Genomic DNA, 13,888 nt, shown 5'->3' with positions numbered 1-13,888 from the left:
AATTATGGGGTTACAAGGATAGATAGCATACAAATGCAACAGAACAGAAAACTTATCGGGGTAACAAGAAAGCCAACACTGGGGGGAAAACACTTTACCTGCCCCATCGATCAGCCACCCAACCGCCCGTCAAAGACCCGGTCATGCCACCCACCAGGAAGACCGAAACAATAACAGACCAGAGTGTGTTCAGTTCAGATTTAGACATCTGGATTCCGTAAGTCTCTATTACTGACTCGTTGCAGAACTGTTTGATAATCTGAAAAAGATAAAGAAAACATTGTAACATAAAATCTTTAAATTACATTTTCTCTTTCTCATTGCAAACCCTTTGACTTACGTGAGCTGGAGTATTCATAACGCCTATGTTGTACCCAACAGGAATGCAGGAACCCACAGCAGTAATAATTCCAACAAAGACGAGCAATGGTGTCCATCCCTGCTGCTGCTGTGAACACAGTACGTGACAGTAAGACAAAAAGTATATCGCGCTTTCATGATTATTTGTTAACACTACCGTTCACATACTAGTTAGTTTACAAGAGGAACAAATTATTTCGCTAGCACTGTACCAGAAACGGCTCTTCTGCCTCAATTACAAGACGTTTTTCAACGAATATGTTCTGGCATTACCGTATTTTCGTTAGGTACGGTATATAACAAAGGTTCAAGGGACTTACAAGAATGTAAACTTTCAGAATTCAGTACAGCTGCAGGTAATACGAATTTATGATACAAAATGTAGCATGACTTATATAAATGACAATGTAAATCAAATTTTACAAACGAATGCCGAGGAAAACTGCAGCAGATTTATTTGCTCAAGCTTACCCCTTTCGAGCTATTATCTTCTGCAACCAGAATGGGTTGTCTGGATTCGACATCCTTATGGTCCACAGACCCTCCGATGTTCAATGCTTTCAATGACCCTTTCACCAGATCCTTCGCGCGATCCAGCGACATGTTGCTGCTGTAAAACGCTGTGCTCGGCATGGTTGCTGTTTTTACCTTATATGCCGCAGCCGAAATCCACCTCAAACCTGACTGCTGAAACTCTCTTCCAGATGTTCGTGACTACAAAACAGCAGCAGACAAGAGGTGTTTCTTTAATCTCAGCAAACCATGATAAAAAATTTCCAAGTCTCTCCACCAAACGACGGAAAGACCACAACAACTCCTCCTCTGAGAGAAAGTCTACGACTGAGCACGCTACAGCTGGTGCGCGTGTATAAACCGCTCTTGGCGGAGCAGCGGTCGATTTCCAGCTTCGCCGCCATTGGTCGTTACAGCGCTGCGTCGGTGCCTCTCGGCCAATAGGAATCAGTCTTCCGAGCCGCTGTTCAATATGATGACAGAGCACGTCGATGAAAATGGAACGTCGACTCCTAGCGTCTTGTGTAAATATTATGGTGTATAATTTAACTACAGGAAAAGTGTCGTAATAAAAGTGATAAAACTTCTGTTAATAATAGATTACCGTAAATAGCGGATATTTGACCCCTGCAGGAGTAAATTTGCTCCACCTTTGAAACAATAATCAATACCGCATAGAAACCTACTAGCTTAGCGCACGCTGCTTCGCTCGCCTACACTGTATGGTTTGTTGAGATTTTTTTGGTTTTATTTAATCGAATTCTGATATTTTTCACCAACTGCAGCACGTGCTAAGCTTTTCAAGCAAGTTGAGACAATATAAGCACGAACGTACTTCTGACCAAAAAGCGTTTCTGGTAGCTGGAGTCCAAAGATTTTGTTAATCATGCCTTTTGCGTTCTTGTGGAGATATTTCCATAGCAATTTTCATCCCCTAACAAATATTTATATCTAACTGAGAAGTGAAATACCAATTGTCATAGACATAGCCTTAAAAAATCCTTTAGTGGTTCTTTAATATTTCTTTTCAAAAAAACTTTCAACTACTATTTCACCCCCTTAGTCGATGAATTTCCAAAAATGCTGAAACACGTACTTTTTCTTTTCTGACTGAGAAACAAAACACCAGTTTTCGTAGTTCTCGTTACAAAATTGTCTCAATAGCAACATACTTTCAACAAAGCTTTCACCTCATTAGGAGTGGAATTTCAGACAGTTCCTTCTTAAACGAGGTCTACAATATAAGAACCACACCCTCTCCAAACTTCAAATTTCTGTTCTTAGCAGTTTGGACAGTCTGAACCTATTTCACTCCCTTAGGGGATGTATTTCCAAAAACAACGAAACAAGTATTTTTTCATCTCTAACCGAGAAGCCAAACAGCATTTTTCAAAGATTTGGCTTTAAAAATGCTTTCGCAATGAAATATTTTCATAAAACGTTTCGCCCCCTATTTCATCCTCTTAGGAGGTGAATTTCCTAAAACAGTGACGTGTTTTTTTTTTATTTCTAACGGATAATTCAAATGCAAATATTCATAGATTTAGCTTCAAAATTGCTTGCACGATGAAGTCTTTCCGTAATAAGTAACCCATTCCAGATGCTGCTTTGCTCCAGTTTTTAAAACATTATAAAATTTCAAAAATAGATCTTTGATGTCTTCCACTCCCGTAGCGGTTGAATTTTCAAAACCAGTGGACACGTATTTTTTTAATTTTTGACTGAGAAGTCAAAGTTAAATTTTCATAGATTTAGATTTAAAATGCTTTCATAATAAAATATTTTCATAAAAAGTCTCACCCCCATTTCACCCCCTTAGGGGGTTTCAAAAACCACTGAAACACGTATTATTTTATTTGTAAACGAGAAGTCAAGTAACAATGTTCATACTTGTAGCTTTAAAAATACTTTAGAAGTTATTTAATAATGATATATTTTCAAAAAAGCTTGCTGTGGTGTCACCGCCAGACACCACACTTGCTAGGTGGTAGCTTAAATCGGCCGCGGTCCATTAGTACATGTCGGACCCGCGTGTCGCCACTGTCAGGATCGCAGACCTTGCGCCACCACAAGGCAGGTCTCGAGAGACGTACTAGCACTCGCCTCAGTTGTACGACGACGTTGCTAGCGACTACACTGACGAAGCCTTTCTCTCATTTGCCGAGAGACAGTTAGAATAGCCTTCAGCTAAGTTAATGGCTACGACCTAGCAAGGCGCCATTAACCATTTGTAACGTTGCATGTACCTCAAGATAGAGTCTCACTTGTATCATCCAGAATGCTGTATACCAAAGGACAATATAAAAGTTAAGTGTTCTAGTAGCTACGTTCTTTTCTTTATCACATTCATTACGAATCCTGTTCCAGACTTAACGCCAGACGGCGTGAGTTGACGCGTGCCCTTTCGGCTACTTCACTGTGGACTGGCTGCCTTAACAGTCCACTACACTTTCACCCACTATTTCATCCCCATAGGGTTAAATTTCCGAAAACGCTGGGACACGTATTTCTTTATTTCTGACGGAGAAACCAAATACCAATTTTCGTGGATCTAGTTTCAAAATTGCCTTAACTGCGACATTTTTCAAAAAATACTGCATCCTCTATTTCGAAAATTCCCTTCTGATACAACGCCTACAGAATAAGATCCACACCTTCTCCAGTTTCCAAGATCCTGTTCTTAGCGGTTTCGACTGGGCGATGAGTGAGTCAGTCAGTATATTGTCTTTTATATACAGAGAAGATTCTAATAAAGATTTGCTAACAGTTTCGATTGATCGATTCCGTCTAACAGTTCACAGTTTCTATTAGCTTATATACACTAAGTTTACATATGACACCTCTTCCGAAAGACGAAAACTGAATTTCGAACACCGTTTTTCGCTGTTGTGTTTACATGTTAAGGTCTGAAGCGGATTTACTACCACAGTTAAATATGGCGCCTGAAAAACAGCTGTTACAGTTTCTTAACTAGTCGGCACAATAACGATTTCTGTTCATTTAGACGAGGTGTGCACAGCTTCAGTCTAATATTTCTACTTATCCTTCGCAGTACAAAAAGCGACTCTGTTCATATTAGGCAAAAAAATTTAAAAACAAGACGAAACCTGACAGGCCAAGCACGTTTCAAAACCGGCGGCGTTTATGTGGGAGCGAAAATCGAATGCGGAATTCCAATACCAGCAACTAGAAGCACATTTCCAGAATTGTTTATCAAGTGTTTACACGACCATCCAGAAGCGGTATTAGGAAATCGGTTTACGAAATCCGGTTTTGGAAACCTCATAGAAACGGGGTGATGTTTGAACTATTATGCCATTAGCCATCTGGTTCAAATGGCTCTGAGTACTGTGGGACTTAACATCTGAGGTCATCAGTCTCCTAGAACTTAGAACTACTTAAACCCAACTAACCTAAGGACATCACACACATCCATGCCCGAGGCAGGATTCGAACCTGCGACCGTAGCGGTCGCGCGGTTCCAGACTGAAGTGCCTAGAACCGCTCGGCCACAACATCCAGCAAAGCCATTTGGATATCTTCTGTTCCAAATGTGAACTACCGTATTTTTGACATAATTTTTATCAAAAAAGTGGTATTTTGCTAACAGAAAACTACTTGAAAAGAAGCACATAATATTCATTTATATCTAGAAATTAATTATTGTCTTTATTTCTCACTAAACGATCGAAATCACTTGTAAAAGTGACTTTCTGGGAAAACAGGAGAAACTTTGCGCCACTGACAAAGTGGATTAAAGTAGCTCCACAGTATTTTCATTACTTTACTTTAGAACTGACTCAGCTTGGGATGAATATTTTAGTACAGCACGAGGGTAAACGGAGTTAGGACAGCGTCGATATGCAGATTACTGGTGCAGCATCAAAAATCTGAAAGAAAACCCGGAATCCATAAAAAATGGAACACTTGCTTGAAATGTCACAAAACGCTTCTAGCCGCCCGGAGTGGCCGCGCGGATTGAGGCGCCATATCAGGGATTGCCCCCCCCCCCCCCCCCCCCCCCCATGAACCATGGACCTTGCCGTTTGTGGGGAGGCTTGCGTGCCTCAGCGATACAGATAGCCGTACCGTAGGTACAACCACAACGGAGGGGTATCTGTTGAGAGGCCAGACAAACGTGTGGTTCCTGAAGAGGGGCAGCAGCCTTTTCAGTAGTTGCAAGGCAACAGTCTGGATGATTGACTGATCTGGCCTTGTAACAATAACCAAAACGGCCTTGCTGTGCTGGTACTGCGAACGGCTGAAAGCAAGGGGAAACTAAGGCCGTAATTTTTCCCGAGGGCATGCAGCTTTACTGTATGATTAAATGATGATGGCGTCCTCCGGAGGTAAAATAGTCCCCCATTCGGATCTCCGGGCGGGGACTACTCACGAGGATGTCGTTATCAGGAGAAAGAAAACTGGCGTTCTACGGATTGGAGCGTGGAATGTCAGATCCATTAATCGGGCAGGTAGGTTAGAAAATTTAAAAAGGGAAATGGATAGGTTAAAGTTAGATATAGTGGGAATTAGTGAAGTTCGGTGGCAGGAGGAACAAGACTTCTGGTCAGGTGACTACAGGTTTATAAACACAAAGTCAAATAGGGGTAATGCAGGAGTACGTTTAATAATGAATAGGAAAATAGGAATGCGGGTAAGCTACTACAAACAGCATAGTGAACGCATTATTGTGGTCAAGATAGATACGAAGCCCACACCTACTACAGTAGTACAAGTTTATATGCCAACTAACTCCGCAGATGACGAAGAAATTGAAGAAATGTATGATGAAATAAAAGAAATTATTCAGATAGTGAAGGGAGACGAAAATTTAATAGTCATGGGTGACTGGAATTCGAGTGTAGGAAAAGGGAGAGAAGGAAACGTAGTAGGTGAATATGGATTGGGGCTAAGAAATGAAAGAGGAAGCCGCCTGATAGAATTTTGCACAGAGCACAACTTAATCATAGCTAACACTTGGTTTAAGAATCATGATAGAAGGTTGAATACATGGAAGAACCCTGGAGATACTAAAAGGTATCAGATAGATTATATAATGGTAAGACAGAGATTTAGGAACCAGGTTTTAAATTGTAGGACATTTCCAGGGGCAGATGTGGACTCTGACCACAATCTATTGGTTATGACCTGTAGATTAAAACTGAAGAAACTGCAAAAAGGTGGGAATTTAAGGAGATGGGACCTGGATAAACTGAAAGAACCAGAGGTTGTACAGAGTTTCAGGGAGAGCATAAGGGAACAATTGACAGGAATGGGGGAAAGAAATACAGTAGAAGAAGAATGGGTAGCTTTGAGGGATGAAGTAGTGAAGGCAGCAGAGGATCAAGTAGGTAAAAAGACGAGGGCTAGTAGAAATCCTTGGGTAACAGAAGAAATATTGAATTTAATCGATAAAAGGAGAAAATATAAAAATGCAGTAAATGAAGCAGGCAAAAAGGAATACAAACGTCTCAAGAATGAGATCGACAGGAAGTGCAAAATGGCTAAGCAGGGATGGCTAGAGGACAAATGTAAGGATGTAGAGGCTTATCTCACTAGGGGTAAGATAGATACTGCCTACAGGAAAGTTAAAGAGACATTTGGAGATAAGAGAACCACTTGTATGAACATCAAGAGCTCAGATGGAAACCCAGTTCTAAGCAAAGAAGGGAAAGCAGAAAGGTGGAAGGAGTATATAGAGGGTCTATACAAGGGCGATGCACTTGAGGACAATATTATGGAAATGGAAGAGGATGTAGGTGAAGATGAAATGGGAGATACGATACTGCGTGAAGGGTTTGACAGAGCACTGAAAGACCTGAGTCGAAACAAGGCCCCCGGAGTAGACAACATTCCATTGGAACTACGGACGGCCTTGGGAGAGCCAGTCATGACAAAACTCTACCATCTGGTGAGCAAGATGTATGAAACAGGCGAAATACCCTCAGACTTCAAGAAGAATATAATAATTCCAATCCCAAAGAAAGCAGGTGTTGACAGATGTGAAAATTACCGAACAATCAGTTTAATAAGCCACAGCTGCAAAATACTAACACGAATTCTTTACAGACGAATGGAAAAACTAGTAGAAGCCGACCTCGGGGAAGATCAGTTTGGATTCCGTAGAAATACTGGAACACGTGAGGCAATACTGACCTTACGACTTATCTTAGAAGAAAGATTAAGGAAAGGCAAACATACGTTTCTAGCATTTCTAGACTTAGAGAAAGCTTTTGACAATGTTGACTGGAATACTCTCTTTCAAATTCTAAAGGTGGCAGGGGTAAAACACAGGGAGCGAAAGGCTATTTACAATTTGTACAGAAACCAGATGGCAGTTATAAGAGTCGAGGGACATGAAAGGGAAGCAGTGGTTGGGAGGGTAGTAAGACAGGGTTGTAGCCTCTCCCCGATGTTATTCAATCTGTATATTGAGCAAGCAGTAAAGGAAAGAAAAGAAAAATTCGGAGTAGGTATTAAAATCCATGGAGAAGAAATAAAAAGATTGAGGTTCGCCGATGACATTGTAATTTTGTCAGAGACAGCAAAGGACTTGGAAGAGTAGTTGAACGGAATGGATGGTGTCTTGAAGGGAGGATATAAGATGAACATCAACAAAAACAAAACGAGGATAATGGAATGTAGTTTAATTAAGTCGGGAGATGCTGAGGGAATTAGATTAGGAAATGAGATGCTTAAAGTAGTAGAGGAGTTTTGCTATTTGGGGAGCAAAATAACTGATGATGGTCGAAGTAGAGAGGATATAAAATGTAGACTGGCAATGGCAAGGAATTCGTTTCTGAAGAAGAGAAATTTGTTAACATCGAGTATAGATTTAAGTGTCAGGAAGTCATTTCTGAAAGTATTTGTATGGAGTGTTGCCATGTATGGAAGTGAAACATGGACGGTAAATAGTTTGGACAAGAATAGAATAGAATCTTTCGAAATGTGGTGCTACAGAAGAATGCTGAAGATTAGATGGGTAGATCATATAAGTAATGAGGAGGTATTGAATAGGATTGGGGAGAAGAGAAGTTTGTGGCACAACTTGACTAGAGGAAGGGATCGGTTGGTAGGACATGTTCTGAGGCATCAACGGATCACCAATTTAGTATTGGAGGGCAGCGTGGAGGGTAAAAATCGTAGGGGGAGACCAAGAGATGAATACACTAAGCATATTCAGAAGGATGTAGGTTGCAGTAGGTACTGGGAGATGAAGAAGCTTGCAGAGGATAGAGTAGCATGGAGAGCTGCATCAAACCAGTCTCAGGACTGAAGACCACAACAACAAACAACAACATCAGTCGAGTCCTCCGTCGGGCGTGTGTGTGTGTGTGTGTGTGTGTGTGTGTGTGTGTGTGTGTGTGTGTGTGTGTGTGTGTGTGTTCTCAGCATAAGTTAGCTTAAGTTTGTTTAAATAGTGTGTAAGTCTAGGGACCGATGACCTCAGTAGTCAGCAGTTTGGTCGCTTAGGGCTTCACACCCATTTGAACATTTGCAAACACTTCTAAATCAATGCCAGATACTAGTAAACAACGTAAGAAGAAAAATCTAGACAGTGCTTGTTTATTCCAGTGATGAGGACCTACTGGAAGAACAAATTCTTGACAAAAGTTCAGACGAAGATTACAGAACAAACCAGCTGGGAGTGTCAGCAACATCTACAGAGAATGAATCGGCCCTGTCAAAACTAAAGGAAAAACTGAAAGCAGTCAGCAAGCAGATTGGTATGTTTGTGGTTTTACAGTATGAAAATAAACATTACTCTGGTGTAATTGAAAGTATTAACGAACATAGTGCAACCGTAAATAACACATCATTGATAACTGAAAACAGCATGTAAATAAATATATCTAAACTCCTCAGAACGATTAAGCGAAAGAAGCATTTTCTTAGTGACATAGCTGGTCGATGGCGATGAATTTGTGCAAAATATTTCCCTGGTGCAGTCACTGGTTGGTTCAAATGGCTCTGAGCACTATGGGACTTAGCAGCTGAGGTCATCAGTCCCTTAGAACTACTTAAACCTAACTAACGTAAGGACATCACACATATCCATGCCCGAGGCAGAACTCGTACCTGCGCCCGTAGCAGTCGCGCGGTTCCAAACTGAAGCGCCTAGAACCGCTCGGCCACTCCGGCCGGCCGGTGTAGTCACTGACATTTTGATACACAGACATATGTAATGAAACGTAGGCCTTTTCTTCGATAGCAAGACAAAACTAAAAAGTGTTATTTTTTGTTCCTTTGTTAGTTTTTCAAATAAAAAAATTTGCTACACTGAATTTTTATTAGTTTTGTCCCTTTAATACAAAAAAATTACATAAATGTGTTTGGTATGGACCTGTAAGAATACATAACAAATTTTAAAGAAGGTAACAGTGGTCGAAGCTATTATCCCACCTTAAAAAACGTTTATATTAAACGGAGCAAAGTAACACACTCCAGGGGTTACTTTGCTCCAACATTTAAAACGTTATAAAATTCCAAAAATAAACCTTTGATGTCTTGCATGATTTCACGTGGATTTAGAATAAACTAACCTCATTTTCGAAAGTCATTTTACAAAACTACATTGCTAAGAAACAGAGACAGTCTTCTCACACAATGAAGGACGACATGAAACACGATATGTGCGCAATAGAAGTGGAGTGGTACACTATGTGATCAAAAGTATCCGGACACCCCCAAAAACATACTTTTTTCATATTAGGTGCACGGTGATGCCACCCACTGCAAGTACTCCATATCAGTGAGCTCAGCTGCCATCAGACACCGTGAGAGAGCAGAATGGGGCGCTCAGCAGAACTCACGGACTTCGAACGTGGTCAGGTGATTGGGTGTCACTTGTGTCATACGTCTGTAAGCGATATTTCCCTAGATCCACTGTTTCCCATGTGATAGTGAAGTGGAAACGTAAAGGGGCACATACAGCACAAAAGCGTACAGGCCGACCTCGTCTGTTGACTGACAGAGACCGTCGACAGTTGAAGGTCGTATCGAGACCATCATACAGGAATTCCAAACTGCATCAGGATCCACTGCAAGTACTATGATAGTTTGGCGAAAGTTGAGAAAACTAGGATTTCATGGTCTAGCGGCTGCTCATAAGCCCCACATCACGCCGATAAATGACAAACGACGCCTCACCTGGAGTATGGAGCGTAAACACTGGGCGATTTATGGCAGGGTGTGGGTATGGCGAATGCCCCGTGAACGTCATCTGCCAGCGTGTGTAGTGCCAACAGTAAAAAAGTGGTTCAAATGGCTCTGAGCACTATGGGACTTAACTTCTGAGGTCATCAGTCCCCTAGAACTTAGAACTACTTAAACCTAACTAACCTAAGGACATCACGCACATCCATGCCCGAGGCAGGATTCGAACCTGCGACCATAGCGGTCGCGCGGTTCCAGACTGTAGCGCCTAGAACCGCTCGGCCACCTCGGCCGGCGCCAACAGTAAAATTCGGAGGCGGTGGTGTTATGGTATGGTCGTGTTTTCCATGGAAGGGGCTTGCATCCCTTGTTGTTTTGCATGGCACTATCACAGCACAGGCCTACGTTGATGTTTTAAGCGCCTTCTTGCTTTCCACTGTTGAAGAGCAATTCAGGGATGGCGATTGCATCTTTCAACACGATCGAGCACCTGTTCATAATGCACGGCCTGTGGTGGAGTGGTTACACGAGAATAACATCCCTGTAATGGGCTGGCCTGCACAGAATCCTGATGTGTATCCTATAGAACACCTTGGGGATGTTTTGGAACGCCGACTTCGTGCCAGGCTTCAGCGACCGACATCGATACCTCTCCTCAGTGCAGCACTCCGTGAAGAATGGACTGCCATTCCCCAAGAAACCTTCCAGCACCTGATTGAACCCATGTCTGCGAGAATGGAAGATGTCATCAAGTCTAAGGGTGGGCCAACACCACGTTGAATTCCAGCATTGCCGATGGAGGGCGCCACGAACTTGTGTTTTCAGTCGGGTGTCCGGATAGTTTTGATCACATAGTGTATGTTTGTAACGAAAAATGGTACAGATTTCACGACACTGGAAAGCAGGATAGCTGACACAAATAAGGTCCATGTTCGACACATGTCAGACTCCCAACATAAAGGCCGATATCAGATTCTCAGTAAGGAACATGCCCTCCCAGGGCACTAATGCACATTTTGCATCTATTACTAATGTTGGCTACCAATCAGTCGAGGAGTCCTTGGGGGATATTGCCCCACTCATCTCCCAAGGTGGTTTTCAGTTCTTGAACGATCGGGGAGGGAGTGTCCGTCAAGAAACACGACCGTCAAGAACGTCTCACGCATGAGCTACAGGGTTTAGGTCCGGGGAGTATGCAGGACATTCCATACGTTCAGTATCCTCACTTTTCAATATGTCCGATACCTTAGCAGTCCTGTATGGACAGGCGTTGTCATCCATAAATAGGCGGACATGATCCAGAATAACGTCGCTGCAATAGCGCTGTGCTGTAGCGGTTCCTCGCACAAAGATATGCAGAGGTGTTCGGCCACTGTGCATAATGCCTGACCACACCTTAATGCCTAGACCATATCGATGGTTCGCGCGGCTACCCCTGTCGGAGGTTCGAGTCCTCCATCGAGCATGGGCGTGTGTGTTGTCCTTAGCCTAAGTTTAAGTTAGATGAAGTAGTGTGTAAGCCTAGGTACCTATGACCTCAGCAGTTTGGTCCCATAGGAACTTACCTCAAATTTCCAAAAAATTCCATATAGATGACGTTCATCAACATTCTGTGGTGTGTAACACGTTCCCTCTCATTTGACACTAACTGATGGCCAGAATCACTTGCCACAGCGTAGCGCGATTCGCCGGAGAACGTCGTTCTGGACCACTGTGCTAATCCCAAGCAACATGATCCCTACACCAACGAACTCTTTATTGACGGTGGCGTGGTTGGAATGCATTTAAAAGGCTTCCGAGCATTCAAACCACCCTGATTTCATCGCTTCAAAATCGTGCTTTCAGAGACACGTGTACCGATTGCGGTTGCAAGATCTGCCTAGAGTGAGATGTATATTCTTTTGCGCCACTAGAGCTACATATCGATCCTCTTCCCGTATGATGGTCCGTCTACGACCGATGGCACACTTTCAACGGCCGTTTTTAATCGCGAGATGATCCTTTTGGACACACCCATTACTGTGGCCACAGCAGTGACACTTTGACCGGCTTCGAGCCGTGCAACTGCTAGTCCACGATCGTAAACACTCAAATGATGTGTTGCCATACCACAGGAAATTGTCGCACTATTCGATTCCACAATAACCATCGTCAAACACCGTACTGCATGAACTGTCGGAAGCATAAAGAGCGCCCGGGCACAGCCTTCGCTGCATTTAATACTTCCCACCCTGTAAATAATTTAAGGAGGTGGGACATGGATAAACTGACTAAACCAGAGGTTGTACAGAGTTTCAGGGGGAGCATAAGGGAACAATTGACAGGAATGGGGGAAAGAAATACAGTAGAAGAATTACGTCTGGTGATGCTGAGGGAATTAGATTAGGAAATGAGACACTTAAAGTAGTAAAGGAGTTTTGCTATTTGGGGAGAAAAATAACTGATGGTCGAAGTAGAGAGGATATAAAATGTAGACTGGCAATGGCAAGGAAAGCGTTTCTGAAGAATAGAAATTTGTTAACATCGGGTATAGATTTAAGTGTCAGGAAGTCGTTTCTGAAAGTATTTGTATGAAGTGTAGGCATGTATGGAAGTGAAAGGTGGACGATAAATAGTTTAGACAAGAAGGGAATAGAAGCTTTCGAAATGCTTTACAGAAGAATGCTGAAGATTAGATGGGTAGATCACATAAATAATGAGGAGGCATTGAACAGAATTGGAGAGAAGAGAAATTTGTGGCACAACTTGACTAGAAGAAGGGATCGGTTGGTAGGGCATATTCTGAGGCATCAAGGGATCACCAATTTAGTATTGCAGGGCAGCGTGGAGGGTAAAAATCGTAGAGGGAGACCAAGAGATGAATACACTAAGCAGATTCAGAAGGATGTAGGTTGCAGTAAGTACTGGGAGATGAAGCTTGCACAGGATAGAGTAGCATGGAGAGCTGCATCAAACCAATCTCAGGACTGAAGACCACAACAACAACCCTGTAGATTTCCCTTCACTATTATTGGCCGGGTGTTCCGTTGCGATTGTCGGTTGTTCCGTAGCATCTGGTCCCTTACCAAGTGTCAGTTGTTCTTTACCTATAAAGCAGGGATACTTCGCTTCACTTTTCGGCAGTTTTTCAAACAAATTCATGGAATGCTTAGTTGGAGTCACAAACGATGGCGGTCAAGTTTAGGTTTATTCTTCTCACCTACGTCACACATCCTCCGACAGCCAATGAGGGTCCAATAGTGTTCCGAGCGTTCTGCTCTGAATGCCGTACCTAATGCGAGAACTAAAAGTTGTCGCAGCGAGGTGTTTAGTGAATTTTTGTTCCATTTGTTGCGAGCTGTCATCGCTGATGTTGGTGATATCCGCATATGGAAGCGAGAGGCCTAATTTGCAGGATATACGCTTTCTCCAAGCGGAAGGCACGCGCATGCGCGTACCGCAACTGTCGCTTTGAATCGTCAACAAAGCAATCCTCGTCCATGTCTCGACGTGCGCCAACCGCCATCGTTCGTGGATAGCTCTGTAATACTTCGCTCATTTCCCTTATTCCCACATTTCGCTTATTCCCGTTCCATTCGCAGATGTAACGTGGGAAGAACGAGTACGTAAGTGGTATTCTCAACACATTGGCACAGAGCACTCATACCCTGGCAGATGCTCAAAATGCTTCAAATGGCTCTGAGCACTATGGGACTTAACTTCTGAGGTCATCAGTCCCCTAGAACTTAGAACTACTTAACCCTAACGAAACTAAGGACATATTACACATTCATGCCCGAGGCAGTATTCGAACCTGCGACCGTAGCGGTCACGTGGTTCCAGACTGTAGCGCCTAGAACCGCTCGGCCACCTCGGCGGG

General features: G+C 42.9%; 1 protein-coding gene across 4 annotated transcripts in view; it reads right to left on the bottom strand.

Moving 5' to 3' along the window:
- The window catches only part of LOC126253427 (solute carrier family 2, facilitated glucose transporter member 1-like), a 63,352-nt gene that overhangs the window by 13,195 nt on the left and 36,269 nt on the right, over positions 1–13,888 (bottom strand). The window contains exons 1-3 of one of the 4 annotated variants that reach the window (XM_049954756.1): positions 832–1,213; positions 341–448; positions 99–259 (exon numbers count right to left, since the gene is read on the bottom strand). In XM_049954756.1, the coding sequence (XP_049810713.1) occupies positions 99–259; positions 341–448; positions 832–993 (431 nt within the window). In that variant the 5' untranslated portion in view covers positions 994–1,213. Of the gene's footprint in view, positions 1–98; positions 260–340; positions 449–831; positions 1,214–13,888 lie in introns of those variants that run through there. The other 3 variants (XM_049954757.1, XM_049954758.1, XM_049954759.1) reach the window with 3 other exon arrangements.

Source organism: Schistocerca nitens, chromosome 4 (assembly GCF_023898315.1).
Source record: "Schistocerca nitens isolate TAMUIC-IGC-003100 chromosome 4, iqSchNite1.1, whole genome shotgun sequence".
In the NCBI taxonomy this organism is placed as follows: domain Eukaryota; kingdom Metazoa; phylum Arthropoda; class Insecta; order Orthoptera; family Acrididae; genus Schistocerca; species Schistocerca nitens.
Note: the sequence above shows the minus strand (reverse complement) of the source record. Positions and strands in the feature narration are given on the sequence as shown.